We start from the raw sequence: 27,464 nt of genomic DNA, 5'->3' as shown, positions 1-27,464 counted from the left end.
GCAAAACCATGCTGACAACCTAATGGCTTGTTCTGACACAAGTTCATAAAGCTGCCTGGTGCCCAGTAGCAGAGAGAACACTGTCAGATCATATTAGGACTCACATTAAGGTTTGATGCACACACTCAAAAGGCCCTAGAAAAATCTAAATCTAATCACTGAACTATTTTTCATGGCTTCAGTGAAAACAGGTATTCGGCGGCTACATTATCCCCTCCCTACTAGCAAGACTTGACCCAAACCTGTTCATTCTGTAAGTATTGCAAAATTAAATCCTGTGATTAAAACTGTGATTTAATATATATATATGAACAACTGGATTTAACTAGCAAGACATAATGTCTGCTCCAAGGAAATCCACATCTGGAGGTAGTCCAGGATGATTTGATGCCCAAGGTTGGAAATCCAAATGGTGTCACACCATGACGGCAGAAAAGAAAATATGAAAGTAGAAAACTAGCAGCAGGCATGCCCTGAACCCAGCACTCTCCTCCCCACAAATCTGATCGCCTGAGTCACTTGACTTTAAATATGACCTTTGAACTGAGGGTGGCAGAGATGTCTGACCGGCACTTATAGAAACACAACAGTTGTCTTTTCAACAACCTGTTATGAAAGCAAAGCACAAGGTCCCAATTCAACTAAAGTTAGTCACAAATAACCAGGGCATTTTTCAGCCAGAACTTACCGGAACTCAGTTCCAGCACCTCTCAGGTGTGCGCCATTGCCATTATAAGAGAACAAGGGAAGTGTTCGTGGTGAGTTCTGGCACCTCTTTTTCTAGAAAAATAGCACTGCACATCACTTCCACTGCAACCAACTGGACTCAGTTAGTCACAACTAATCTATCCTACAGGCCCAAGTGCTTGCTGTGAGCATGGGCGTACCCAGCATAGGGCAGGGGGGGCAGCTGCCCCCCAGAAGCAATTTTTTAAAAAAATGGTTATAAAGTGATGAAAGAAACAAAATTAGGTAGGGCAATGGGGAATAATCAGTTGTTTACCACACTGAAATGGTGTAAAAACCAAGTTCTGCGTCACTGTACTGAGCCGCTAGTTGATCAGTATTTTAGTTGACCATGTCTTGCCCCCCCCCAGTTTTGATCCTGGGTACGCCCCTGGCTGTGAGTTAAAGTATTCTAGGAACCTTGCTGAACAGAACTGTTGTGTGTGATGGAAAACTCGTTTCAGTATCTGTGACAAAACAACTTTTCCATTTGAACATGTGGCCCTCCCTATGTTCTTGGACAACTCCCATAATCCCTGCCTGTTGCTCAACAGCATATGAAAGGCCACACAAGTTAGCTTTACACACTCTTCCCTAGGAGTTAAGCCCTATTGAATACAGTGTGGATTAATTCCGAGTAAACATGTGTTAGTGAAAGCAGTGGACCACGTAGTATTGTTTTTAAAGGTCCATGATCTCTCCTTGATCTCTCCCGTGACAGAAAAGACTAATGATTTTAAATTATGGAAGTATTGATTTTGACTTAAATATTAGGAAATAGTTTCCATCTGCAATGGGGACAAGCCATGGAGGGAGACTGTGAGATGTTCTTTCATGAAGGTAAGTCAAGTAACGTTTGGATAACCATCTTTCTGGGATTTATGTGTATTTATACAGAATGCAGTATGAAGCTATATTACATCTGGTAGCTGCTCAGCTGCAAATACCCAGGTCTTAAAGGAGTAACAGCATGGAGAGTGTGAAATGCCAATCTAGCCATAGCAGCATTCTATGTAAGGCAATGGATAGGACTACCATGATATGCTGCACCTACCCATTTTAGCACCCAACTATCAAATATTATTTGATCCAATGGGAGCTGGTACATCCTTCAAAATGAGAGGTGAATGAGCTGCCTCGTGTGATGTTCTGTTTCAGTGCTGAGTAGCATCATATGTGTTGACAGTGGCTGATTTCAGCCTAGGGATTCTGGCACACTCTGCTGTCATTGCACTGTGTCCCCATATGTCATAATATCCAGGATAAGGCACATGAGACTACTGCCATCTCACCAGACCAGGTCTGGGTCTGGTTATTACTTGAACAGACCTCTCGAGAACCAAGAATATACCACCGTGGGTTCCATGATGGAAGAAAGCAGGTTATAAATGAAAAAGTAATAAATACTGGAGCAGAGTATGGTGGCTGTTGCCCCTTTTCTGACACCTATTCTGTGATAAAAAGTAGTTTCCAGCTCAAAAATGACTTTTGCTTCCTTGCTCCACTGCTCTTAATAAAGAGTTATAAGTGCTTAGGACAATCTACTCATGCTAAGTGCAGGGCATAAAAACATCATTTTGCCCCATTCTTTCCTGAACAAGATTCCCAAGGAAGAACTTTGAACAACCGGCTTTTAAAAATAAATTAAAAGTTGATGCCCAGGCTAACTGCAAGCCTCTACCTGAGCCAGACTGTAAAGGGGTCAGGGCACCCCAAGGGAGCCCCTGAGATTTCGCTCCAGCCAGAGTTCCTTCATACTGCACCCCAACAGGACTCCCTCCCCCAGCTCTAGCTTCTTTGTGCTTATCACTGGGATATCAGAAACAAAAACAACAATGAGTCCAACAGTAGCTCATATCTAATGGCACAGCCCTCTTCTGGGTGCATCACCTTAAGTATGATTAAGATCAAGGCTTTACCAAGAAGCATGGGGTAGCCTGGCTCACTACACAAACCCTCAGCTGCTTCCTGGAAGCTGCTGGTGTAACTGCTTCATGCCCCCCCCCACTGGTCTCCTGGACAGCTCACCTGCTATTCAGCACCAGAACTTCTTTGTGAAACTTTGCTGACTCTGCTGGACAGCTCCCCTGCGAGATTTAAAACATTTCAGGCACACTCACACACCCCTTCTTGAAAATTACATGTAAATTGGCTTGAGAAACTACAACTAATCCAGAATGCGGCAGCTAGACTGGTGACTGGGAGTGGCTGCCGAGACCACATAACACCGGTCTTGAAAGATCTACATTGGCTCCCAGTACATTTCAGAGCACAATTCAAAGTGTTGGTGCTGAACTTTAAAGCCCTAAATGGCGTCAGTCCAGTATACCTGAAGGAGAGTCTCCACCCCCATCGTTCTGCCCGGACACTGAGGTCCAGCGCCGAGGGCCTTCTAGCGGTTCCCTCGCTACAAGAAGCCAAGTTGCAGGGAACCAGGCAGAGGGCCTTCTCGGTAGTGCCACCCGCCCTGTGGAATGCCCTCCCATCAGATGTGAAAGAGAAAAACAGCTACCAGATTTTTAGAAGACATCTTAAGGCAGCCCTGTTTAGGGAGGCTTTTTAATGTTTAATAGATTATTTTATTTCATTTTTCTGTTGGAAGCCGCCCAGAGTGGCTGGGGTATAAATATATTATTATTATTATTATTATTATTATTATTATTATTATTATTAAACCTCATACTCACAAATGAATGGGGGAAGATTACATTTGATACCTTTATTGGAAAAGACCTGGAAACCGGAGACTCCCCTTGCCCGATGAGTTATCAGAAGGGCGGCCAGGTATTAATGATCCCAAGAAACCAAATTCTCTCCCTTTCCTTTCTTTGCTTTTTGGCATTAAATGCCTTGGGAACATAAAGAAGAAAAACTGCAAATTCAGTGTCATTTATGCCCTCATTTACCTAATGATATCGTTCCCCCGAGATACACGCCGCTTGCATTTCATCAAGTGAAAGGGATTACGACTTTCCAAATGTGCTTGTCCGCACTGTCTACACCCAACGCTACAAAAATGCCCACCTGAGTGACAAACCGAACTGCCAACAGTCTGCCTACTGTAGGCAACAAGGCAAGAGTCACTTCGAAAGGGAGGACTCTATATGTGGGAGGGGGGAAGGGAGGGAGAGAGGGAGAGAGAAATCCAGGCCCCATGCACAGGAAAGCAGAGGCTTGTAGTCTGATCCTATAGGGAAGCCGTATTGCCATGGTGGACAGGTTTCCTTAGTCTGACAGCTAGGGCAGTGGGGTGTGGTGCCAAATTCACAGGCAAATTTGAAAGCCTGCTTCTTGCATATATTCAAGTTAAGCTGCAGGGGGGAAGCAGTGCATTTTAAAAGCATTTGCCACTGCTGCTTTTGAGATGCTTCATAATATCCCCAGATATATAGACATTCCTGGAAAATAACATAGTCAGAGATATAAGGGGGGGCTTATATCCTCCTCCTCCTCCTCCTCCTCTCTCTGTAGTGCTCCTGTCAGAAGCCAGTCCCTCTGAGTTCAGAAGGAATTGTTCCCAGGAAAGTGTGCCAGCTAGAATCACAACCAGGCCCAGCCAACCTATGAGGCAAGGTGAAGTGACCGTCTCGGGTGGCAAGATCTACAGGGGCAGCAGATCCAGCCAATGTAGATCTTTATTTCTCCCTTGTGGTTTACCCCAGGGACCAAAACGTCTTGGGCTGACCCTGATCACAGCCATTGCACGCTTATCAAAGTCCACATGTGTTCAGAAACAACTGCTTGGTCCAGACCACCTCTCTCCAGCTCACTCACACCCCAATCTTTAACACTTTTCTGGGGAATAGGCCTCATGGAAACCAGGAAGAAAGGCATCAAAATTAAGTTCACTCAGTATGAGAGCATAAGACTCTCTTTCTTTCCTTTTTGGAAGTATGTGGGATATGAAAAGTGTTTTTCTTTTTCTTTTCTTTTTTGACGCTTATATTTGGCATTTCTTCCATGATGGAACTAAAGGTGGTATATATTTGGCTCCCCAGTGGTCTCTCATCAGGGCACTAGCAGACCCAAATGCGCTTGGCTTCAGCCAAGATGCCACAACCTGTGTGCCTTCAGACTCTGGCCTGGCAGAAGCCTTGCCCACATACCCCTCTCTTCTGGACAGAGCTCCAGGGCATTCTCTCACCTGTCCTGACTCCATATTTCAATGTGTCCCTGCAGTCCACCAGGATCTGCTCGAGTGACTCTGGGTTGTCAGAGAGCTCAAGGTTGAAGCCTTCCATGCCCTCCAGGAGCTGGTGCGGGTGGTGGAAGTCCAGGACTTTGGTGGACCTGTCGAAGGTCTTCCTCACGTATGTCAGGAGAATGTCCACCACCTCCAGGAGGAACTGCACGGTCTGCTCCTCACCATTCTTAGCTGGAAGCAAATCTGAGGAAGGGACCGATAAAAAACAACAACAGCAACAGCCCTGTTAAGGCAGGCCAACAAGAGGGTGTGTGATACCTCCCCCCCCCAATGTCATCCTCTTTTGCCAAGCTACTCCCAAGTGCATGTTTATTGACTGAGTACAATTGTAATCCTGGTTTTCCTTCAGGGAGCTCAAGGAAGTACACAGACTCTTAACCAGTCACCCGCACTATCTTCAAAATAACCCAGTGAGAAAGGTTAGACAGAGAGACGGAATGAGTGGACCCATGTTGCACCTCAAGCTTTTTGACCAAGTGTGACTTTGAACCTGGGTCTCCTGGTGGCCAACACACTTTTCGTCATGTTTTTGTTTATTTTTGGATCAGCAAAATGACACAGCTAACAAGAAACAGCGCAACATGTTGCTGATCAACCCTCTTAAATGCTACACCACACTACCTTTCGCTACACATTGGTTAATCCAGAATAGCTACCACTAGCATACCAATATGCAAATTTAAGACCACTAAAACCCTTTGCCCTCTCTGTGCTCAAGAACAGGGTAACTAAACAGGAAATTGGATGGAATTTCTGCATTCTTTCAATGCATGCTTTGGGGAGATGTGGATAGTCTGGTCCGTGTTAGTACATACACATGTAAAAACAGGACGTGGTGCTCTGGATTATTTCCCCCCTTGTCCCCATACTCACTCTCCTCATCACTGCATCTAGGGATGGTATCTTCAACCTATTTAGAGCCAGGGCCCACTTAATCCCAGGGTTGTAGGTTCAAGCCCCCACGTACAGTGAAATCTTTCTGCATTGCAGAGAGTTGGAATAGGTCACCGTCATGGTCCCTTCCAACTCTACAAGTCTGGAATTCTAGGAAGATGCACTATAATAAGTCGGACCATTTGTCCAGCTAACACCAGTATTGTGGGCACTGACTGGCAGTGGTTTTGCAAAAGAAAGAGAAAAAGTAACTTGCTGGATCTTTCCTGCCACACAACTATAAAAGGCACTAGATCCCTAGTTGAAAAGCAGTTGGGACACCTGTCTCAAGGCCCCCTTACCCAGGAAGGTAGCCCTTTAACTGGAGAAATGCAAGAAGTGTAGGGAAGAAAAGGATTCCATCTCAATTCTCAGAAAGGTTGGTGAACCCTGATTTAATTTTTTTTTAACAACAAAATAAAGGGTGGTGTGAACCAAAACACATACAACTCTGCCTGCTTTATATGACCTGGGACTATGAAGAACTATGCAAAGCAACATTGTGTGGCATCTTAAAAACTAACAGATTTACTATGGCATAAAATTTCATGAACAAACCAGAGCCTGCTTGGTCTGAGGCATGAAGTGTTATCTTCAGTCTGTCAGTTTATATTATATATTATATTATCTGTTGGGGAGGTGGCGACGGAGGATGATGAGGCCACTTGCTGAATTTCTGCTTCTAAGCAAGCTATTAAAAAATACAGGGACCCAGTCAGAATAGTTACACAGGATGTTCCTCCTGTTGAACTCTGGCCCCACTGTTTTCAATATTTCCTTCCATACTCAAGAACAGAACAAAGATATGTGTCTGATGGTAGAGGTTGAAGCCCACAAAGCCTTGTGCTGTGACAAATCTATTGGTCTTCGAGGTGCTTCAAGGCTTCTTTTTGTTTTGCGACAACAAACTAACACAATTGTCTCTCTGAAGAGCAAGTGTCTTCGAGCATGTACAGAGTGCCTTTCCTGCATCACTGGGTAACTATAAACTATCCCCTTGTGTGTTGGTGGTTTGAGGGGCAAGGCTGAATTCCAGGAAGGTCCGTGCCTCTCAATGTTAGAAATTAATGAGCATTTTTTATCACAATATCCCCCCCCCAAATCCCCCACTCATTCAACTACATTTATCTTACATTTGGGGTGCATTAACAACTTGCTATATGTTTTATAACTATGGAAACCACCCACAAGCATGAATATAACTAGCTTTAGTGCATCTTTTCTTATATATAGTAGTTGAAGGCTCCTACTGTGTGGATTCAGATCTGTTGATTGCCGTGTGTGTGTGTTTCTGAAATTCATAAATTTAACTCCACATGGCAAGCGATCTGAAACAGTCTTGAATAATTAATGTCTACACCTTTTCAGTGTACATGTAGAATCACAATTGTGGTCCTTCAGCATCATCTGACCTACCTAAATGGTAGTTATTGTGGGCAGCAGCTTCTTGGACACCGAAAGCACATTGCCTGCTGGAGTCAGAGGCTACAGTATGACTGGCTGAGTTTGCCCTTTTTTTAAGTCCCCAGGGCCCCAATAAAGGGAGAGGAGTACAGGAGAAGTGGGTTGGAGGTAGAGAGGCTCAAAAGGTCACCTCCAGCCCTTGATTTTACATAAGTTGCTCTGTAGGAGCTCTCCTTGGTGCTGAATTTGAATTAAGCTTCGTCAAACCCTGAGCTACACAATCTGCATGGCTCAAAGTCTGAAACGCCTGAAAAATACAGAAATGCCTCTGCTTTCATACAGAGTGTGTTTCCTGTCACTTTTATGGAGTCATCACAGCACTACCGTCACATCTCAGCTTGGTGGGGGCTGCTAGCTAAGAGCCCTGCTGCACCAGGATTAAAGCCTGTCTAGCCCAGTGTCCTGTTACCAGCAGTAGCCTGACCAGGCAAGTGCCCCTGGAAGCCCATAGAAGCAAGTCATGAAGGCAGCAATTCCCACACACTGTGTACCCTCCCCCAGCAACTGCTGTTAATGTCTCTGCACACAGAAGCTTCATATAGCTATGGTGGCTGATAAACCATGAATTTTGTCCAAATCCCCACTATTATAACTCCATCTAAAGCTGCTACTCTAACCCCACTTACCTGGGAGTAAGCCCCCTTGAATTCAATGCAACTCACTTCTTGAGTGGTGATGGTTAAGCCAGTGGCCATCACCAGATCTTGCCTCAGTGACTCCCATACATTAATATACTTGGGATAAATAAAGACTTCCTTTTGCCTGTATTGGTGATTCTCCTGTCAATCAGCTTCAGTGGATGACTGCCATTTTAAGTTGTGTGAGAAAGTGTGTGTGTGTGTGTTGGGTGAGAGGGCACTTCTCTTTCTTCACTCTGTGCATAATTTCCCATCAGCGCAATCCCAACCAGGTCTACTCAGAAGGAAGTGCTACTGAAATCAACGGGGTTTACTCCCCGGAAAGTGGAGTTAGGATTGCAGCCTTTAAACCTCTATGGACCATAGCTGCCAAGTTATCCCTTATTTTAAGGGATTTTCCCTTATGCTGAATAGGCTTCCTCGCGAGAAAAGGGAAAACTTGGCAGCTATGCTATGGACCATCTCTCACCTCCCTCTCCCTCCTCCCACCCGCCCCCCAAAATATTAGGGAAGGGCCATAACTCAGTGGTGGGGCATCTACCTTGTATGCAGAAGGTCTCAAATTCACCCAGCCCAGCATTCTGTAGGTAGGGTGGGAAATGTCCCCTTTCTGAGATCAAGGACAGCCATGGCAATCACTGAGCTACCAATGAAGCAATGTGCCTGTATCTTTAGGAGAAGGGCTATAGGTCGAGAACTGTTTTCTGTTAAGAAAGTCCCATGTTCAGGCCTCAGCATCTTCAGGCTGGAACTCTGAAGAGCCGCTGCTAGTTCAGTGCAAGTACTGTAGTACTGAACTAGATGGACGGATAGTATGACTCAAGATCAGACAACTCAAATCTTCGCCTTTCCTTTTGGGAAAGGAGCCCCTGTTAGTGGGAATGTGCCCTACCTGGGAAAGAAGAAGAATTAGCAGCAGCAGCAAGGATTTATTTACCCCTGGCGTAGAGGTTGGAGAAGTCCGTCTCGGTCCTCCGGAACCGGGTTTCCTTCTCGCTGTTCTCGCAGGCCACCAGGTTCTTGGAAGATTGCCTTTCCTTGAGCGCGCTCACCAGCCGGCTCTTGTCTTCCAGGCTGTTGTTCCTTTGCAAGAACCCTACATCGTTATTACAAGGCGGACAGGTCAGAGGAGGCTTGATCTCGCTTCCCAGCATCTTGGCTTAGCAAAAGAACCACCGAGCCGCTCAGGAGAGTTAGCAGGGAGGGGGAGAACGAAGGAGACCCTCCGTGCTGCTGATAACCCTACCCAGCAAAGCACCCAGCCACACCTGCTTCCCCCCCCTCCCCAAACTGGTTCCTGCTTTGCCAGACCCCACCGCCCGTTCCCGCAGTGGGGCTGGTTCCAGAGGTTCTCCCCTACCGAGGTCGGAGAGGGAGAGTATTTATGGGGAGAGACAACTCGCCCCGAGGAAGAAGCGCTCAAAGGACATCAGCTGCAAAAAGCCAGTCAGGCAAGAAAAAAGGACAGGGTGCGGGAGAGGCGGGGAGGGGGGAGACAGCGCTCGCAATTTTTCGTCATTTAGTGCAATGGCAAATCCTTGTTAAATCGATCAGACAGATTCTACTCCTCCAAAAGAGAGGCAGGAGGGGAAAGATCAGGACGAAGTCAACGGCATCCTGGCAAGAGGCCCCCACCTCGTCCCAACTTTCCTTCCCCAGAGGTGGAAGTTTTGTGGACTTCAGGAGAAAGGGACTGCCTGGACTGTGATAGGAGCCATGGGCGGCCATCGAAGCCAAGCAAACGAAGAGAGGGTTTGTTTTTTTGAATACCAAAAAAGTAACATCTCAAAAACAGCAAAATCTGGGAAACCGCCGCTGCTTTTAAGCCTCTCTGGTTTCGTAGCCAGCCCTGGAACACAGAGCAGGACATGTCCTCCACAATTTTCGGAAGTGATTCCCACTGCAGTCATACAGGGTTTTGTACGCACTACCGGTATGCACAGAATCCCCGACCTCCCTTGGAAGGTATGGCCTGCAGTTTGGCTTTTACTTATCCAGGGTAAAACGCCACCAGTAAAACCGACCCCATATGAACCACCTCCGGACCCTGTGATCCTCATCTGAGGCTTTTCTTTGTGTGGTTCCTCCAGTAGAGGCAGGGAGGATGGCAACAGGGCCTTTTCTGCAGTGGCTCCCCGTTTGTGGAATGCTCTCCCCAAGGATGCTCACCTGGCGCCTTCATTATGCACCTTTATGTGTTTGTGGGAGGGTGTGTGTGATTGGTTTGCTTTTGTTTGGTCTTATTGTTATGCATTTTGTGTTCTTGTTTCCTAATTTTATGTGGTGAACCGCCTTGTTGACCTTGGGATGAAGGGCGTGCCGTATACAAATTTAATAAATAACAACAACAACAACTGCTCCCGGAAGGTGGAGTGTGTGGCAGTGCTCATTTTCCAAACCCGAAAGCGCAGAACTGCGAAAGGTTCAGGGACACCGCTGGCAACGGTTGCTCTTATTTAGAAGCCAGTTGCATTGATTTCAAAGGCCGATCAGCAGCGCTGTTCAAATCGATAGCATTCAACCTACAGGAGAGATATTGCGGAGGTGACTATCGGACGGTTTAACAGTAAAGGACAGCCTCATTCTCCAAGTGTCTCTAGACCCACTTTTCTGAATGAAGCTTTACTTCCATGTTCAGCTGCAAACCTAACCCCATTTACTCGAGAGTAAAGCCCCTCTGAATACTGTAGCACTTCTTCCTTCAGGGCAGACACGGTTAGGATCGCAGCCTTAGCAGAACAAAGGAGCGCAGCCTCATTGAGATTTCTTCTTCCTTGTGGCTGGAGACATCTATTTAGGGGAAAGGTCCGTGACCCCCAAACCGGAGGAAAATGAATGTGTGTGTGTGGGGGGGGAGCTCCATCCTCATCAAATGTGCTCTGAAACTGACATGAGTGCGGCGCTTAGTCAGGGAGCGAGTCCCTCTGAAATTGGACTCATTTCTAAGCTAACAGGCGCATAGGACCAGACTTTAGGATGTGGGGAAGGACGGCTCCCCTTCAGAAAATCTAGCTCGGCGCTCGCGCTCTGCAATCCGCGGCGAATGCGCGTCAGTCGTCCCCCGGCGGCTGCTGATTAATCGGTCAAGGCTTCCCGGCTTCAGTCAGACTCTACCCCAGCTTTCCGGGTTTGCTTCTCGTTGCCATGGGAACAGATGCCCTATTATGCCTGGCTTCAATGGGACCACCTCGGAGGCTAATCTACTGTATATGTTGGAAGGCTGCGCTCGCTTCACATCCTCCAAAAGAGAATTATTCCCTTCGTGGGAAGGGGCGTGGGGCGTGAATGAATGCGTTTCCCCTCCGCATCAGTTCGTCAGTATTAAGCTCGCAACGCGCATCACTGCGATAGATTTCAACACAAACGAATTCAAAATAAAAGGAGAACGTCCTGTTTTTATATAACCTTTAAAAAAAAGAGAGAGACTTTCCTAACAGGATTCTCTCTTCAGTTTGGTTCCTTCCAGAACGGAATAATGGTATAAAGAGGTGTGGGATATAGCTATTAATGATAAGTTAACACGTGCCATTAAGGTAAGACGGGGAATATGCAGGAGAAATGATTTTGAGGAGTTGTGGAGGGTGTTTGTAGAATTTGTACTGTTAAAACGGAAAGGGGTCAAACCATCGCAAGAGGTGTTGAAATTTTGGGAGGTTGGATAGCTCCAATGGAATGGTCTCGCGGTTGGGTGCACATTTTTATTCTTATTTATGATGATTACTACTACTACTACTACTACTACTACTACTAATAATAATAATAATAATAATAATAATAATAAAGGTTTCCAAGCTATGCACACGTCTACCTAGGATGAAGCCACTTTCAGCATAGTGCGATTTACTTCTGAGTAAACATGCATAGGCTGGCACTGTAAAAGGGGTGGGGAAAACTCCTCTGAGATTATAAATTGAGCCATAACGAAAGTTAGCTCCTATTCAGAAACGTTTTAGGTGCAAAGAAATCCGATGGAGGAGTTGGGACACCCCGTCCCTGGGAAACGCTTAATCCGAAGCAAGTCCCACTCGTGAGTGTAGAATGGGTGACCCTGAGCCTGTAGCTCGGTGGCAGAGCCCTTGCTGTGCATGCAGAAGGTCTTGGGTTCAACTCCCAGCATCTCCATGAAGGGGATGGGAAAGAGCCTTGCCTGAAGTCCCAGAAAATACCGCAGCCAGTTCGTGTAGACAAGACAGAGGAGGTTAGATGTACCGATGCTGTAACACGCAATACACACTACGTAGCATTGTATGCTCCTGCCCAAACAGAGAAGATCTATTGAAAATGATGGGCTAGTAGACTGGAGGGTCTGCTCTGAGCATAGCTAGCAACCCTCTGGCCTGATTGGAACCAAGTGGGGTGATCTCAGCTGTTGCCTTCAGTGGGGAGCCCGTTGCACGGATCCCATGGCTTCCTTAGAAGAACTGCGTCGTCAGTCGAAGAGGAAGACGTGCGTGCAAGTGCCGGTGGGGGGTGGGGTGGGAAGCCCCCCAAGGCAGTCGCTATTTCTGTCTTCTCCTGTCACTTTGACTCAGGCTCACGATTTTGGGACGCGCTTCCTTCTCTTCCGGCTCACTCACGCCCTCGCGGTTCTTCCCTCGTGATGACAGCCAGGCTTCCCCTCCCCCCCCCATTGCAAGGAGTAGCCCAAGGCAAAACGTCCCGCTGACTTCAGTGGGAGGAAGGAGGGGGGGCGGGTGGGGTGGGGTTTACAGAAAGGCACGTGTCACAGCAGGGGCTCCCTTTCAAGGCGAAAGCACGCGGCGCCAAGAATAAAACTTGGGAGGCGTTGCGTCTTCGCTAGAGCGCGCGCGCATCGGGACGAAAAGAGGGGGAAGGTTGCGTTTTTTAAAAAATTAAGTTTTCAGCCGAGGAAGGCTGCAAAATGTGTCTCCACTGACTTCGGAGTGGATCTCATCCACCAGAGGTCCCTGCTTGTGACAGGCAAACTACCGCAATCTTAAGTTTAGATTTCTGCTCAAAAAGCGGGAGGAACGAATGCGTCGTATTTAGCAGCGATCGGGAAGCTACTGGTCCTCCCAATGTTTCTGGACTACAACTCCCATCAACCACGACCCATTTGGCATGCTGGCTGGAACCGATGGGAGGTGGAGTCCCATAAATTTCTGGAGGAGCCACAGCTCCCTCCCTCTTGCTCTAAAAGTGGTCAGGGAGGAATTATCCCCACAAAGTGGCTGGGGAAACCCAGACAGATAAGCAGAGTATGGATAAAATAATGCTAATAAAGCCCTGGCAAAGAGAGGCTCAAGATCACCCCGTGAGTGGGGAAATTGAACCTAAGCCTCCCCCTATTATTTGTGTCTCTCCAAGTTCAGTTTAGATATTTTTGTGTGTGTAAAGAGAGTGAAGAGACAGGAAGGGGTCGCTGTTCTCCAGAGAATACGGTTCGATGAGTGCGCGTGTGCTGTGCGCCTTTGTGGGCGCGCGCTTGTTACACTGGAGAGGACATCAGCCTTCTTCAATTCCAAAAGGCACTAGCTTGCCAACAACTGAAAGAATGATAACGGGGGTCCCTTGAGCTGAAGCCCCCACAAATGGGGTTTGAACTTTCAGCAGAGGATTAAAATGTCGAGCAACGCGTGAGCAATGGCATCGCGTAGTGGTGGCTATAAAGAGGGACGCCGGTGGCGCTGTGGTCTAAATGAGCCTCAATGGCTTGCCGATCAGAAGGTTGACGGTTTGGATCCCCACAAGGTGGTGAGCTCCCGTGGCTCTGTCCCAGCTCCTGCCAACCTAGCAGTTGGAAAGCACGCCAGTGCAAGTAGATAAATAGATACCGTTGCAGCAGGAAGATAAAAGGCGTTTCTGTGCGCTTTGGCTTCCGTCACGGTGTTCTTTTGTGCCAGAAGCGGTTTAGTCAGAAAACTCCACTTCGTTAGATCGTGGCCCCAAGAAATTAGTAGACCCGTCGGTCTCCTTGAACAAGTGGCACAGCTAACAGGAGCGTCCCTGTTTGCCGTCTTGGATTTCTTCTACTTCTCCTTGGCGAGGCTTACTTGATAACCATCAACTGTTCTAGTTGTAGTATTCTTTCCGTCCTTCTGTGCATCCAGAAAGGAGGGCGGGAGTCCAACGCTGCTCATTTCCAGAAAACTTAATTAAAACGAGATCTGGCGGGGCCTGTCTAGAGCCAGCCAGGGCTGGCCCTCCCCTTTCCTCCTCCCATTTAAAGATTTAATCAGTTATTCTTGTTTTAAAAACCAAACCAAATTGAACTTCTGCGAGGATGGTGTATCAGGAAATCTTCAGCTAATAAAGTTAACCAGGTTGCTGCATCCACGCGACGTTGAAGTAATAGGTACAAATTGGGCAATTATTTTACAGTAGATTGTCTCTCCCTTCCCTTCCCCACTCTCCTAGAAGGTAATTCGACTTGATCTGACGCTACTGGGCATATAAAAGGAAGCCAATTATTTCCAGGGCAAGATTTAAAGGCCCTAGAGAAAATAGTATTAAACTACTGAGGGGCATAGTTATAGAAAAATGACAATTTGTGTGTGTGTGTGTGTGTGTGAGAGAGAGAGAGAGAGAGAGAGAGAGAGAGAGACTCTTTAAACACAGCTCATCCCATTCTGGATTCGACTATCGAAAACTATAAGGTGTTTATTTAAATAATAGTACTGCTCTATAGTCAAAGGGAGGGATTTGAATTTTGACTACTAGACCTGTCTGTTTCCATTGGGATCACAGGACTGGGTTGTGTTCATAAAAAAGAGCGGAAGCAGGAAGGAATAGCAAAATCCCAACTCCATTGCAGCGCTCTGTGACAGACCGCACCTCAGCTTAAGGTCGCCATGGACCACCTTTGAGAGCAAGCGACACAACCTTCCGCAGCCGTTTCGTTTTCGACTTTGCTCTATTGCAGCGGCCTTGAGGACTAGAAACAAGAGTGACTGCATTCTACAGTCCGCCCACCCAAGAACCACCGCAGAATTTTAATGAATGTTCTACTGAAGTCTCATTGGATAAATCCGAGCGCGGATGACATTACATAAATGAGAGCATAGCCAATTAGGAAAGGAGTCCTACTTCACTCTGGTTGGCTGATGGGGAAGGGCGTTGGGTTCGCTTATTTCTAAAACGAGGAGCGTATTCCTTTCGGCTGCGAGTTGGGTCTAAGTCAGAGCCACACACACACAACACAACAAAATACCAAAACAGAAGAATGACAATAAAACAATTTGAATACTTGAATTAAATAATTATACCGGGAAAACAAGCACTAGGGGCAGCAGAGAATAAATTACTGGCCACTCTGATTCGCCTCAGAATAGAGATGTTTCCCTAGTTTTTCTGTACATTTGAACAGAAATTGAACCAGGCATTTATTTCCATTGCGGATTGTGAATGAATGCGCAACATTGAAACCGACCCAAGGACACAAGCTTGGATAGTACTGGAAAGTTTTAAGAATCTAAACTTGTATAAAAGGAAACAGTTTTGTGGGTCCTGCTTTCATAAATACTGTTCAGGTCGAACGACTGCAATTTAACTGGTTTGCAAGTTAACGGATTTATTTATTCAACCAATGTATCCACCACCTCACGGGAAGTAGTGTGTGGCCTCTATGCTGCGTCCCGCTGGAAATGTTCTCTGCTTCGTCCCTAGTGGGTTTTCAAACCTAATCGCTCCCCTAAACCGCTTTCTATTACAGTAGTGTACAGCTTCTGGGATACACTGTGGTAACTTTTGCGGTAGTTTTAAGATCGCTATGGTTTCTACTGGGCTGAATAGACGGGATATGTGTTGTGTGTTTCTTTTATTTTTCTTGCTTTGGACACTTCCGAATAAGAACGCTTGTGTCCTTCGAGAACTTCCCAAACTAGGTGCCAGAGTGAGGGGAGGGTCTGTTCAAATCTCCTCGACGTCTTTAGGGGACAGGTGAGATATATAATACAATATAGCCTCATGTTCCCTGTTCTGTTCTGTTCTTTGGCACCATCGCGGTTGGGCAATTCTTCATCCTGCGCGCATTTACTTAGGAGTGATTTCCACCATGGGACGCAGCGCGGCGGCGACTTATTTCTCTGAATAAACATGCGTAGGTGTGGTCAGCATCGATCAAGCAGCACAAATCCTAAACCTGTTATATTTGGGGGAAGTATATCCTGCTGGATTTCGGTGGCCTTTTCTTTCCAATTGTGCGGCAATCCTTTGCACTCTTACTTTAACAGCGCAATTCTAAACATGTCTCTCTGCTCAAGAAGCAAGTTCCATTGAGTCACAGTTCCAGGTAAAGGATTGCAGCCACCTAAGTCACACTGAGTTGGCGGTCGCAGTCTTGGTGAGACGCCCCTTTATCCAGACTTCGTGTCCCTAGAAACACCACGGGGAGAAACCGGAAAGTCCTCTGAAAACAAAAGAGCTTGCTTCGAAGTTGAGGCGAGGCCGCTTTGCATTTACTTACTTATGTGAATAAATATTTTCAGGGTTCGATCGCCCCCGCCAGGGTTTGTGGGCGCTAAAAGACAATCCTTGCTTCAAGGCAAGGCAAAAGGGAGCAGCGCTGTCTGACAACACGTGCTTTCTCAGAAGTAAATTGAATTCTGTAGGATTTGATCTCAATTCAGATCTCTGCTGAATGTGCCTCCGTCCTCCTGGTGGGACCCTGGGATCTCTGGCCCCTCCCTCTTTTTGCAGACACCACAGGAGCTTGAGGAACCGGGATCCTCAAACAAAGCTGCTAGTTCTCAGGGAGGAGATTATAATTTACCGCAGAGCGAGGTGAGGAACCGGCAGCCCTCCGGAAGCTGATGGACTCAAAAGCCCATCAGGCAGTACGGTCAAGGGATGATGGGTGGATGTTAGGGTCCAGCAACAGGGAGCAGTACAGCAAGTTTCCCAGGCCTGGTTTATAGGTATAATATCTCAAATGGAAAATCTTGTATCCACGGGTGGTGTGGGCGCCGGAAAAAGAAATGCGAATATTCCTGGGTTTAAATAATTTTCTCACATCTTCTCCCTTTCCGGTTAGACCAAGATCACCTCCATAATAATTTATTCACGGCTGGCTTTAAAAAATAAATAAAAATATTCAGTACGCTTTTTAGTTAGGTCTGCCTTTAACGAAAGTGGGTTGTCTCTCCTCTGGACAAAACGGGTGATTGGTCCCCTATAAGTCAGCACGTTTTTGCTCCAGGAAGCATCCGCCAGCCAGCGCCTGCCTTGAGAGACCATAATACTAGCTTTGATGGGCTGGCTAATTAACTGATCAATCGCGCAGGGTAATCGACTTGAAAGTCCTTAATGGCCCGGCAACCGGCGACGTTTGGAAACGCCAGACGCAACGAAGGTATTTACATACACACACACACGATGAAAATTTGATTCCCAACTGTGAGAAAAAGACTCTTTTGAGTTTAATATGGAAAGAATTAAAGTGGATCTAACTAATCTGCGCACACCCCAACCTGCCCTTTCCTCATAGGGAAGCCTGAAACCAACGAACAAATCTAATAGCGATCAAATGGCTGCAGCATAAGGAGGTCCCGTTGTTTAAAATTTCTAAAGCAGCTTAGAAATGCAGGCGCGCTCAACCCACCCCCAAGCAAAAATAATAAAGAAACGCAGGCTACAAAACACTACCACCAAACGAGTCTTGGGACACCTTAAAGACTAACTGCTCTAAACCACCAGCTGGACTTTGCGGCTCAGTCCAAAACGTTCTACTGTATACGCTGCAGGTCTGGATTTAAAGCCATTTAGCCTTTAACAGCTCGACCGGTTTGGGGGATCGCGCTGTTGCCCACCGTGCAGCACTGAGAACGGTCGTTGGGAGAGCAAGCAGTATTTCCAGCGGTCTGTATTTGTTTACTGGCAGCAGAAGGGTTGCCCCTTCATAAACCCCGGTAGTCTAGCAACCAGAGGCAGCGGCGCGTTACTTTATCAGTTCTGCTTGCCGGGCTAAATTAAAATGATGATGAAAAAAACCCCTCGCTGCTCCAGTCACTGAAGGGACCAGCAAGGAAGCGGCCCATTAAGCCCAGATCAGGAGCTATTTATAGAAGAGGAAGGAGTTAATAGCAGTCCTTGCTTCGGCTCCAAGGCAACCTCTGCCGGGTCTGGAAGCGTTAAAGCAAGCTTGGCGCTGGTGCTTTTCAGACGAGCCTTAATTCGGACTCCAAACTCCCGTGTGTTTCCTTCGTATTTAAAATACACCACCACCCTCTGACATGCTGAAATATTAGTGAAAAACGTGTGACTGAGTGCTTGCGTGGTGCATGCGCGTGCATGCTTAAGAGCACCCCCCCACGTGATCTGATGAAAGCGCTTCTTTCTCAGCCTGATCCTATGTGTGTTTACCCAAGAAGCAAGTCCCTAACCCGAGCCTTACTCCAAAATAAGCGCGCAAAGGGCTTCCGTTGAAAGGCCGGGTGTTTGCGCGTGTTTTCCTGGGAGTAAACCCCATGGAGCTCAGTGGGGTTTTCTAACGAGCAAGCGCACACAAGACCGGGACCGGGCTATTGTTAAATGCATTTAAAACCTCCAAAAGCAAAACGTGGACCAAGATTTGTCTGCGTTTAGGCGTCCCTTCCCCCCCTTTCCTAGGCGTTATAAAGAAATCTAAAGAGAGGCAGACAGTCTCGTTATCCGCAAATGAATCTCTTGCTGTAGCGGGTGCAATCTGACGGCATATTATTTGCTCGCCTTCCTCCTCCCTTCACTTCAAGACACCCGAGCGCTGACTGGCTGCCAGCCTCCTATCTCCCGGACGCAGCAGCCTGACGAATGGCTCTTTAAAAAGGCTCTCGTTAATCTTTCTCCCCCAGGAGATCCGTATTTTCTGGGCCGATAAGGTTGAAAAATTTCAGACAGTGAGATGTGGCAAAGCAGCCCCAACTCGCTGCCTGGCAGCGCTCCCTTCCTCCTGCTGCTCGCTCTCGCCTTCGGTCTTGCGCGTCGCCGCCGCCGCCACCACACCCCCTTCCCCAGCCTTCCTCGACGGCCCCCGTTTCACAGGGTCGCCGGACGGAGCTGGATACTCGGAGGCTTCAGGAGGAGTTACCCCCTTTGAGGTTGGCAGGAGGAGCAGAATCGTGGAGATGCCTTCTTCCTAAAGCTAGCCCTCTTTAATCTACCAGCTGCATCGCACGCGCAAAAGGACCTGCAGTCCTTTTTGGGCAGGGGGTCTCCAGTCCAAGGGACCTCTTGCAAATGCACACAGGTGTAGCGCTATCCATCTGCTAAACGCCCATCTCGCTTCAAACGCCCTGGGGGGGGGGGAAGCCTGTGGTGTATTTCCAGCAGCCCCAGATCAGTTGTTGTTTTCTAGCACCAGTAGGTCAATTTAATGGAGAACCGGTAAATTCTACCTCCAGCTGCGCTTTGCCCAGGCTGCTCATGGTCTGTGCTTGCGTCGGACAGTAGGTGGCGCAAGAGCCTTTAGCACAGGACTAGAGAGACGCGCCAATTTCGCTCCTACACAGACACACAGCCCGCCCATCCCACCACCTCCTTGAAAACGAATTTGGGGTATTGCTGATGGTTGCCTCGTCACACTTCTCCGTGGGAGGAGGAAGAGGGGAGGAGAAACGTTTCTTTGCGGGTTCGTTCCCTACTTGTGGCCTACTTTTTCTCTGGTTGGCCAACCCAGTTGCTTCAGAAAGGGAGTGATGATGGGTTTAAGCAAGTGATAAAAAGGCTTCGGTGATGATTATGGATTCAAGACAAAGCCTGAGGGAGGGAAGGAGGTGAGAGAGAGAGAGAGAAGGAAAGAGAAAGAGAGGCAGGCACAGGCACACACAGAGAGAAAATGACCAGAGCTACACGATTTTTTTGCGCGCGCATCTTTTCACTTACCACATATCTTCAGCCCGATTTTCTTCGTGCAGCCATGAGCCACACCACACCAGGTGTCATAAGCTGAAAGGAACAGAGACAAGAGGTTTTTATGGCCGTGGAAATGAGCGGCACAGCCTACTTTGCAATCCCCAGCTGCTACCTGTGCTTCGAAGGAGCGGCCGACCTGCAGCTCTCAGAACGCAAACGAAATATTTAACAGCCCCACTAGCGGACCATAATGTTCTGCTAGACAAAAGATAGAGCGGGCCACAAAAGGTGACTGACTGATCGCACTGGCGATTTGGGGGTAATGGGGGACGGCAATTACACTGGCATCTCAATCTTAATTTACCTTATTGCAGCAGATCTCACTCTAAAGGTGAATGGGCAAAGAGTTTTAGCCGGCCATAAGCAGGGTGCGCTTTGCCTCCTCCACTGTCCTAGAAGGGGTTATTGGAGAGGCGTCGCTCGTGGGAGCGAAGACTTACCCAGGACAGGGACTGCTCTAAGCTGAACGCATTTTATCTTTCTGTTTTCTAACCTCATGACAGCTAGAAGGCTTAACTCTAAAACGAAACGTCTTTGGGATCATTAAGAATGCCTCCGGTAAGAATGTGAGTGCTGGTGGAAGAAAATGGCAGGCCTCCATTCTCAGCGTGGCTACCTGCATCTTTTCGCACAGGTGTGTGCTTTACGTTAAAGTCTCCAGGTCAACGCAAGGATTGGGAGACTTGCAGTCGTTGGTCCAAAGAAAGACATAGTTTCACCTCCCCTGTGATATCTGGTACGAGCACAACAAAATCTTTGTTGTCTAGTCGCAGCCCCGATAGACAACGGAAAGAAACCTCATGCAGCCGCCGCCCCACCTCCCCCAGCTTCCTGCTATTCCAGGTTCCCCATCAAGCCTCCAGTTTGTGATTTCCGTGGTCTTATAACAAAGTCGAGCACGCTCTCCTTTTAAGGGAGCCTTTGGGGCCAATGAAGGAATTACGAGGTGGGGTGGTGGGTGGGAGGGAATAGCAGGTTGAGCGCGCAGGCGAGTCGCTGGCAGTATACGGTAGGTACCACCCGGAAGAAGGGAAGAGACAAAGCAGCTGGAGGAGAGACCTGACTATCTCCTAATAATTTATTGGCACGGCTCCAAGAAAGTGGCAGCTTAAAATAAACTGGCATGAAATGGGGTCACGGAAGAGTTCAGGAATTAATTGGGTGAAAAATAGTATTTGACTAGATGATCAGACTTGCATGACTAGGTTGCAGCCGGAATGACGAGTCAGGGAGACAAATTGAAAGGCCCCTCACGTCCTCCTGCTCCCCATTTTCCGAGACAACCCCATTCATACTGCCAGCAACCCCTATCAGGCAGTTGGAACACGCATTGCGCTGTCCATCTCAGGCGGTGCTGAAAGTGCGAGAGGCGGCAACGACCTTCAGTCAGGTTTACCAAGTGTGAGTTAGTTTGGGGGCGCTAACTGAAACGAGAGAAGGCAAATAGAAAGGGGTAAAGTAGGGAAGAGATAAAACAAACAAACACAAACAAACAACAACAACACACACCCCACAAACAAATCGCAGGAGGAAGGAAGCAGAAAGCTAACTGATTGTCAACCATCAAAGCCCCCGCGGGCCGAGAGACTTCAAGAGGCCGGGAGAATTGGAAACAGCTTTGCCGTGGTGTTAAGGATTACAGTAGTAAGCCCCACTGAACTCAGGGGGGTGATGGCTTCTAATGCCCAATAATTGCGGCTCTGCCAATGACCAAACCGGATCCTAAGAAAGGACACCGTGTGAATGTAACCCAGAAGGAAAAGCGTATTTTATTCTGACTCTTTGAACTCTAAAGCGCTAGCGGCATTATAAAACATGTTTTCAAGTTTAAAGGGTATGCGTGCATTATTCAGGAGGCGGCCTAAATGAAACCTAAGCTGCCTGTCCCAAAGCACGGATACTGGCAATGCCTGAAGAAGACCACTAGCTTGCCTGCCTGCCGTGTATTTGTGTGAAATTCAACTCGAAATTCATAAGTGGATTTCCAGTGTGCTTCTCCCCACCCCACCCCCACTACTCCTGGAAGATATTAGCAAGAAGGGGAAATGGAGGAACCCATCCGAAGCAATTAATGGCGTGGGGTGGGGGGAGGAAACAGAAAATTTCGATTGCCAATAAATATATAAATAAGCAAAAGGTGGTGGGTGGAGTTAAAACCCTGCATCATAGAATTGTGGAAACAAACACACCCCATTTCTCCAAGGGACCAAAAGCTGGGCCTGTAGTAAAGCCAGTGCTAGACTGAGGGACGCATAGCTGCCAAGTTTTCCCTTTTCTCGCGAGGAAGCCTATTCAGCATAAGGGAAAATCCCTGTAAAAAAGGGATAACTTGGCAGCTATGGGGACGCAGGAAAGAAGGAGGGAGAATAAAGGTTCTAGCTAGCAGTGTATTACTTGACCATTGTTTTAGGTCCCAGTACTAAAGTGGGTAACTGCTCCGGAGTTCAGATTTATGGCCTTAGTAGCTGCATCTTAACCGTGTTCCTTTCGGGACTCCCTGGTTCCAACGGAACTTCCTTTCAAGAAAGATCACCAGGCTTTCCATGCGATTCACCCCCCTTGAAAGCAGGTGTTCGTTGCATTCGTGGAGGAGCTCATTTCCTTTCGAGCATGGATGCAACCACAGTCTCGAAACCGGCAAGTCGGAGAGGACAGCTCCTGCTCCCCCAGCGCGAGCTGCCCCTTGGGAAAAAATGACAGAAATATCTAAATGAAAAGGCGGGGCTTTGGCTCCGCCCGCAGTGCGCGCTGGGTCTTGCGCCTTTACTACCACCCCTTCCACGCTTTTTAAAAAACGCGCCTGTAGGGGGCGCTCTGGCTGGGAGGACGAGAAGAGGCAGGAAGGCGGGCGCGAGAAGGCGCGCCCAGAGAAATGGTGGCGGGGTAGAGAGCGCATTTGAAGGGGTGGAAGGTGGGGAGATTCTAAGCTTAAGAGTTGGAGCGATGCTTGCTGAGGGGGCGGGGGAATGGGTGGCAAAAAAAAAAAAGGAGGTTGTGGTGGTGGTGCGTGGTGATCGAACTGGAGCCGTCCAGGCAGGGGAAGAAAAGGAGGCAGAGAGGAAAACGCGCAGGGAAGGGGAGCAAAAAGCGGCTAGGCAAGAGGAGGGCGGGAAAGAGAACGGGAAGAAGACAAATGGCGCGGGTGGAGAGCCCTTCGAGCGGGTCAGCGGGCTGGAAAGGCGCAAGGACGACGAGGAGGCAGCGGGAGAAGGTCGCCTCAGGTGAAAGGGAGGAGGCCGCCGCCCGGCTGCCTAAGAAGGACAGCCAGAGAGGACGAAGGACAGGGCGCCGGGGAGCCGAAAGGGAGGGCGGGACCGAAGAGTGGCAGGCAGGGGAAGCAGCTCTGACAGGAGTTTAAGGCGGCCTCGCTCGCTGCCCCGCCGCCTCAGGCAGGGGAAGGCGAGGTGGAGCATGACCAGAAGAGGACCAGAAGGGACACGCACACCACACACACCACCTCTTCCATCCCTCCCCTCAATCACACGCGCGCGCGCGCTCACGGCCGGACTAGGAGGCGGGAGAGAGAGAGGGAGCGCGCGCGCGCGCGCCGTCGGGAAACAATGGGCAATGGACGCGCGAGCGCGGGAAGACGGCGCGCAGCCCGCGCTGCTCCCTGCTGAGCGAGCCTGACAGGAGGCCGCATTCCTTGAAATGGTCGCGGAGGGAGAGGGGATTCTTCCTGAGAAGATACACAACACACGCATACATACACGCATCACGTACACAACACCGCGCTCGCCTCGCCCCTTCTTTTGTCGTGTCTCCCACCCCACCCCCCATAAAAGCCCGCCACGGGTTTCCTTTAAACGCAGAAGAGCCTTGAAACAATTAGGCGAGCCTTTGACCGCTTGACAGCTCGGAGGCGAGAGGAAAGAAAAACACCACACAAACACAAACAAACAGGCGCCAGGCCGCCACAAAAAAAGCTTTTTTCGGCAAGTGGGTTTCGCCTCCCCTCATGTGGCCCAATAATGACGGGATGCCCATGCTTCACAAACCCCTTCCCTGCTTTCCCGGTGCTTTCCAAGCTTCCATTTACTCTTTCCATTTATCGCCCTCCCCGTTTGGGGTGATTATGTCGTCCAGGCTTACCGGTATTTCAAGCCGCCGCGCCCCCTCCTCCCGCCTCCCCCCCCCTCTCCGCAGGGTTGCCGAATGTCTGTCTAGCCGAAAGCTATAAACCCGGCTCCTTCGTGCCCTCCCCTTCCGACTCACACCTTAATAACTCCAGGCAAAACACGGGGCAATTGGGGACAAGGAATGGGGGGAGCCTCTCGAATAGCTTCCATGGGTCCCCAAAGCCTCCCTGGATCAGAGCTTCCCTCGGGAAAAAGAAACGGCGGGAAGGGAAGAGACTCGCGTCGCGCGTCAGAAACCACTGGTGGAACTTGGCGCCGGCCGGGTCTGTCAGCCCGAAAAACGGTCGGAGACCCCGACCCGCCCCTCACGCCCCGCTCCAGCATCCACGTACAAAGTCCTCGTCAGCGAACAGGGTCTTTCCTCCCCACCTTGCCACCCCTTCTCTCGTTTTTGTAGCAATGGTCCCATATTCCTCGGCTCCTTTGTTTTTCCCCAAGCCGAACCCACGCCCACCACCCCACGGTTTCGGCCTGAACTCGTGCTTTTCTTTTTCTGGGTGGGGTAGTGGTGGAGGGAAAGGGGTTTCTCGTTCGAAGGAGAGCTTCCATGTTGGTCGTCTTCGTCGCGGTGGTTTTGTGGTGAATGTCGAATTTTGCGGTGAAGCCACCACCCCCCTCCGAAAAAGGACGACGACGGCGACGCGTGCCGGTGCCACCACCACAACCCCGGCAGCAGCAGGCAGCAAACGAAGGCGGCGCGAAACGGGAAGGCGAGACCTACTTGTGGGTCGCAAGTTGCTCGGATTGGGATCCGGAGCCGTGTTGGACGAGGACGACGGGTCCGAGGTCGCCATGAGGTGCTGAGGCAAAGCCCTTGGATCCCGGGCTGCTGCTTCTTCTTGGCGTTAGCCTTCCTCGGATCCCAGCAGAATGATTTACTGCAAGGGAAGAGAAAGGCGGGTTTAGAGAGTGTGTGTGTGTGTGTGTGTGTGTGTGTGTGTGTGTGTGTGTGTGTGTTTCGGGATGTGACTCTCGGTCACCCCCCGCCCCCTCTCTTTCCTCTCGCTTCGGCCAAGGCGCGACAATAAGCCATTAAACTGGGCGCCAAGTCGCAGGCCGTCGGAGGTGGGGAGGGGGCAGGGCATGCACACAAAAGGGACCTTGTTGCACCTCCAGCGGGGAGAGGAGAAGAAGAAGGATCCCTTTCTTTCTCGGAGGTGCGCGGATCTCTCGCCCGCCTCTTCTCCTCAGACAAAGCAACGTGGCTGGAGAAATGGCTGGAGGCGACGACACCTCGTTGGTTTTTATAAGGCAGCGCTCGCTGGCTGGCTGGCTGGCGAGCGGGGGAAATGTCTGGACGGGGCTGACGAGCACCCTTCGTCTTCGCCCCTGGAAGCAAAGCGGCGGAGGAGAAGAGCAGGTGGGAGGAGGAAGAGGAGGAGGATGGCTGCCGCCGGCCACTCACTCGACGCCCCTTCTTGCTCAATGGGCAGCGAAGGAGGCGACGGCTCGAGGCGAATGGGGAAGCGGAGAAACACGTCGGGAGTGGAAGAGACCGGCGATGGATGAGGAAGAAAGATCTCCGAGCGATCCCGGCGGTAGTCCCCGGGGTGCCTTCTCCCTTCCCGGGTTTGCGAAAGGCAAACGAAACGATGTCGGGAGAGGCGAATATTGGGGGCAAATGTTGCGGGAAAGGAACAGCCAAGCCGATCTATCTTATAGGGCAACTTGCGCCTCTGAATGCGCACAAACGAACCAGAATGGCACTTAAGCTCCACGCAGTTAAAATGCCCAACATTTCGGTTTTCAAATTATACAATGAATGAATGAATTAATTAATGAAAGAATGAAAGAAAACTGAGATGTTCTACGGAGTACAGTGGCTGGCCTTCCTGGGGCTATCTCTCTCCACGCGTGTTCTTTGCGCTGCTTTGGGAATACATTTCGTTCCGCGTCCAGTAACCCTCTTCCGGATGTTCATTGGTCGTCAGGTAGCAGCGGATCGATCAATACATGATCTCAACCCCATTCGGGAGTTTGGAGTTCAAAGCTGTTTGGTCCACGTTATTTAATAATAATGATTTTTAAAAATCAAAATCTAAGCTCACGGGAAATAGGTTTAAGTCTGGTCAAGATTTAACGCCACCTGTCACTGTGGCATCTTCGCCAAACGAAAAAAGTTATCGTAAATAAAGTGCACCCGGGGGGGGGTTGGGTCAGCGGGGTGAAGGATTGCATCCTGTCTACACGCGTTTAATTTCGAGTCACAAACCTGAACCTCAGGAGGTAGAGAAAGAACGAGAGAGAGAGAGAGAGAGAGAGAGAGAGAGAGAGAGAGAGAGAGAGAGAGAGAGAGAGAGAGAGAGAGAGAGAGAGAGAGAGAGAGAGAGGTGGGGGATACGTCCTGGGCTAAGGTGGAAAGTGAAGTAACAGGTTATTCCTCGTAAACATCAGCCTTCCAATACCGAATATCTTTTCCTCAAGTACAGAGACAGCCCTACCGTCTCGAAAGAAAGCCTCCAAAATCCTCCGGGAACCCAAGAACGGAGGGGCGAGTTCTTTTTCGTTAGGAAAAAATAAATAAAATAAATCAGAGAGACTTACCAACCCAGGCTCCAACTCCAGGAACCCAAACGGCGGAGGATAGAGAAATCTTCCGTTTTGGAAGGACTTCGCCGTTTATAAACTCCGCCACGAACGACGTCGGAATATCAATGGCTTCCCTGGCATTTAATTCGAGATGACCTTAGCGCCCCACCAATACTTGAGATTCGCTTAAAAAAAAAATCTGATCTGTTGCGACGCAGGCATGAGTCACTGCTCTTCCAGCTCCTCCAACTCGTTTTCACCAAGATGGGAAGCCAAAGAGCTGGAGTTTGGGAGGGCAGGAGTGCGGGTGTTGACTAAGGCGGCGAGAGAGGGAGTGCAAGAGAGAGAGAGACGGAGAGGAATCACGCGCCTCCAAGCGTTGCGCCTTCCCAAGCAAGCGTGATTCACTCGCAGGTGTGCAGGCGGTTCCCCCAAGGAAGAGCGGCGGGGAACGAGCGCGTGTGGTTTTGCACCTTGATTCTGAATCCAGATCACGGCTGACCCGAGAAGGGATTCTGTGCGCATACTTACCGCACTCCGATTGCTGCAAAGAGAGGCTGCTTGCCTGTTCAGACCAAGGTGTTCGCGTGATCTTCACGGGTCCAGATCAGACCACGCCACGCCACACAGAGCCTTGCATTCCTAATTCCACCAGGGAGTATTGCCATCCTCTCTCCAACGAGACTTATTTATAAAAGTTCGCTCTTTAAAAGCCACCTGCTCAATCCTAATTTGGGTTGATGGTCGCTTCTCTCTGATAGCAACCTTATTAACGCTCGGAACATGTTGGTCGTACTGTTGAACAATCGTCTTAAAAAGAAGGATGGGGGGTGTCTTCCCTTCTCAATTCATTTGGAGGAGCTTAGAGAATTTTTGTAAAGCCCACCGTCCATTTATTGCCGTCTACGAAGGGGGCGGGAATCCAAAGCTTGAATAATTATTTTGGAATTGTCCACTGGGGGGCACCAAGGAATCAAAGACGGG

The 27,464-nt window shown here is 49.0% G+C and overlaps 1 protein-coding gene across 2 annotated transcripts in view; it reads right to left on the bottom strand.

The window, feature by feature from the left end:
• Window positions 1-27,144, bottom strand: part of GAD1 (glutamate decarboxylase 1) — a 53,472-nt gene extending 26,328 nt beyond the window's left edge. Inside the window, exons 1-5 of one of the 2 annotated variants that reach the window (XM_035135577.3) lie at window positions 27,012-27,144; window positions 24,673-24,829; window positions 19,783-19,845; window positions 8,903-9,061; window positions 4,871-5,113 (exon numbers count right to left, since the gene is read on the bottom strand). In XM_035135577.3, the coding sequence (XP_034991468.1) occupies window positions 4,871-5,113; window positions 8,903-9,061; window positions 19,783-19,845; window positions 24,673-24,745 (538 nt within the window). In that variant the 5' untranslated portion in view covers window positions 24,746-24,829; window positions 27,012-27,144. Of the gene's footprint in view, window positions 1-4,870; window positions 5,114-8,902; window positions 9,062-19,782; window positions 19,846-24,672; window positions 24,830-26,495; window positions 26,755-27,011 lie in introns of those variants that run through there. The other variant, XM_035135569.3, reaches the window with a different exon arrangement.
• Between the last annotated feature and the right edge of the window lie 320 nt (window positions 27,145-27,464).

The sequence above is a fragment of the Zootoca vivipara genome, chromosome 1, assembly GCF_965207765.1.
Source record: "Zootoca vivipara chromosome 1, rZooViv2.hap1.1, whole genome shotgun sequence".
Classification (NCBI taxonomy): Eukaryota; Metazoa; Chordata; class Lepidosauria; order Squamata; family Lacertidae; genus Zootoca; species Zootoca vivipara.
The sequence above is the reverse complement of the archived record's forward strand: the minus strand, read 5'-3'. Positions and strand labels throughout refer to the sequence as shown.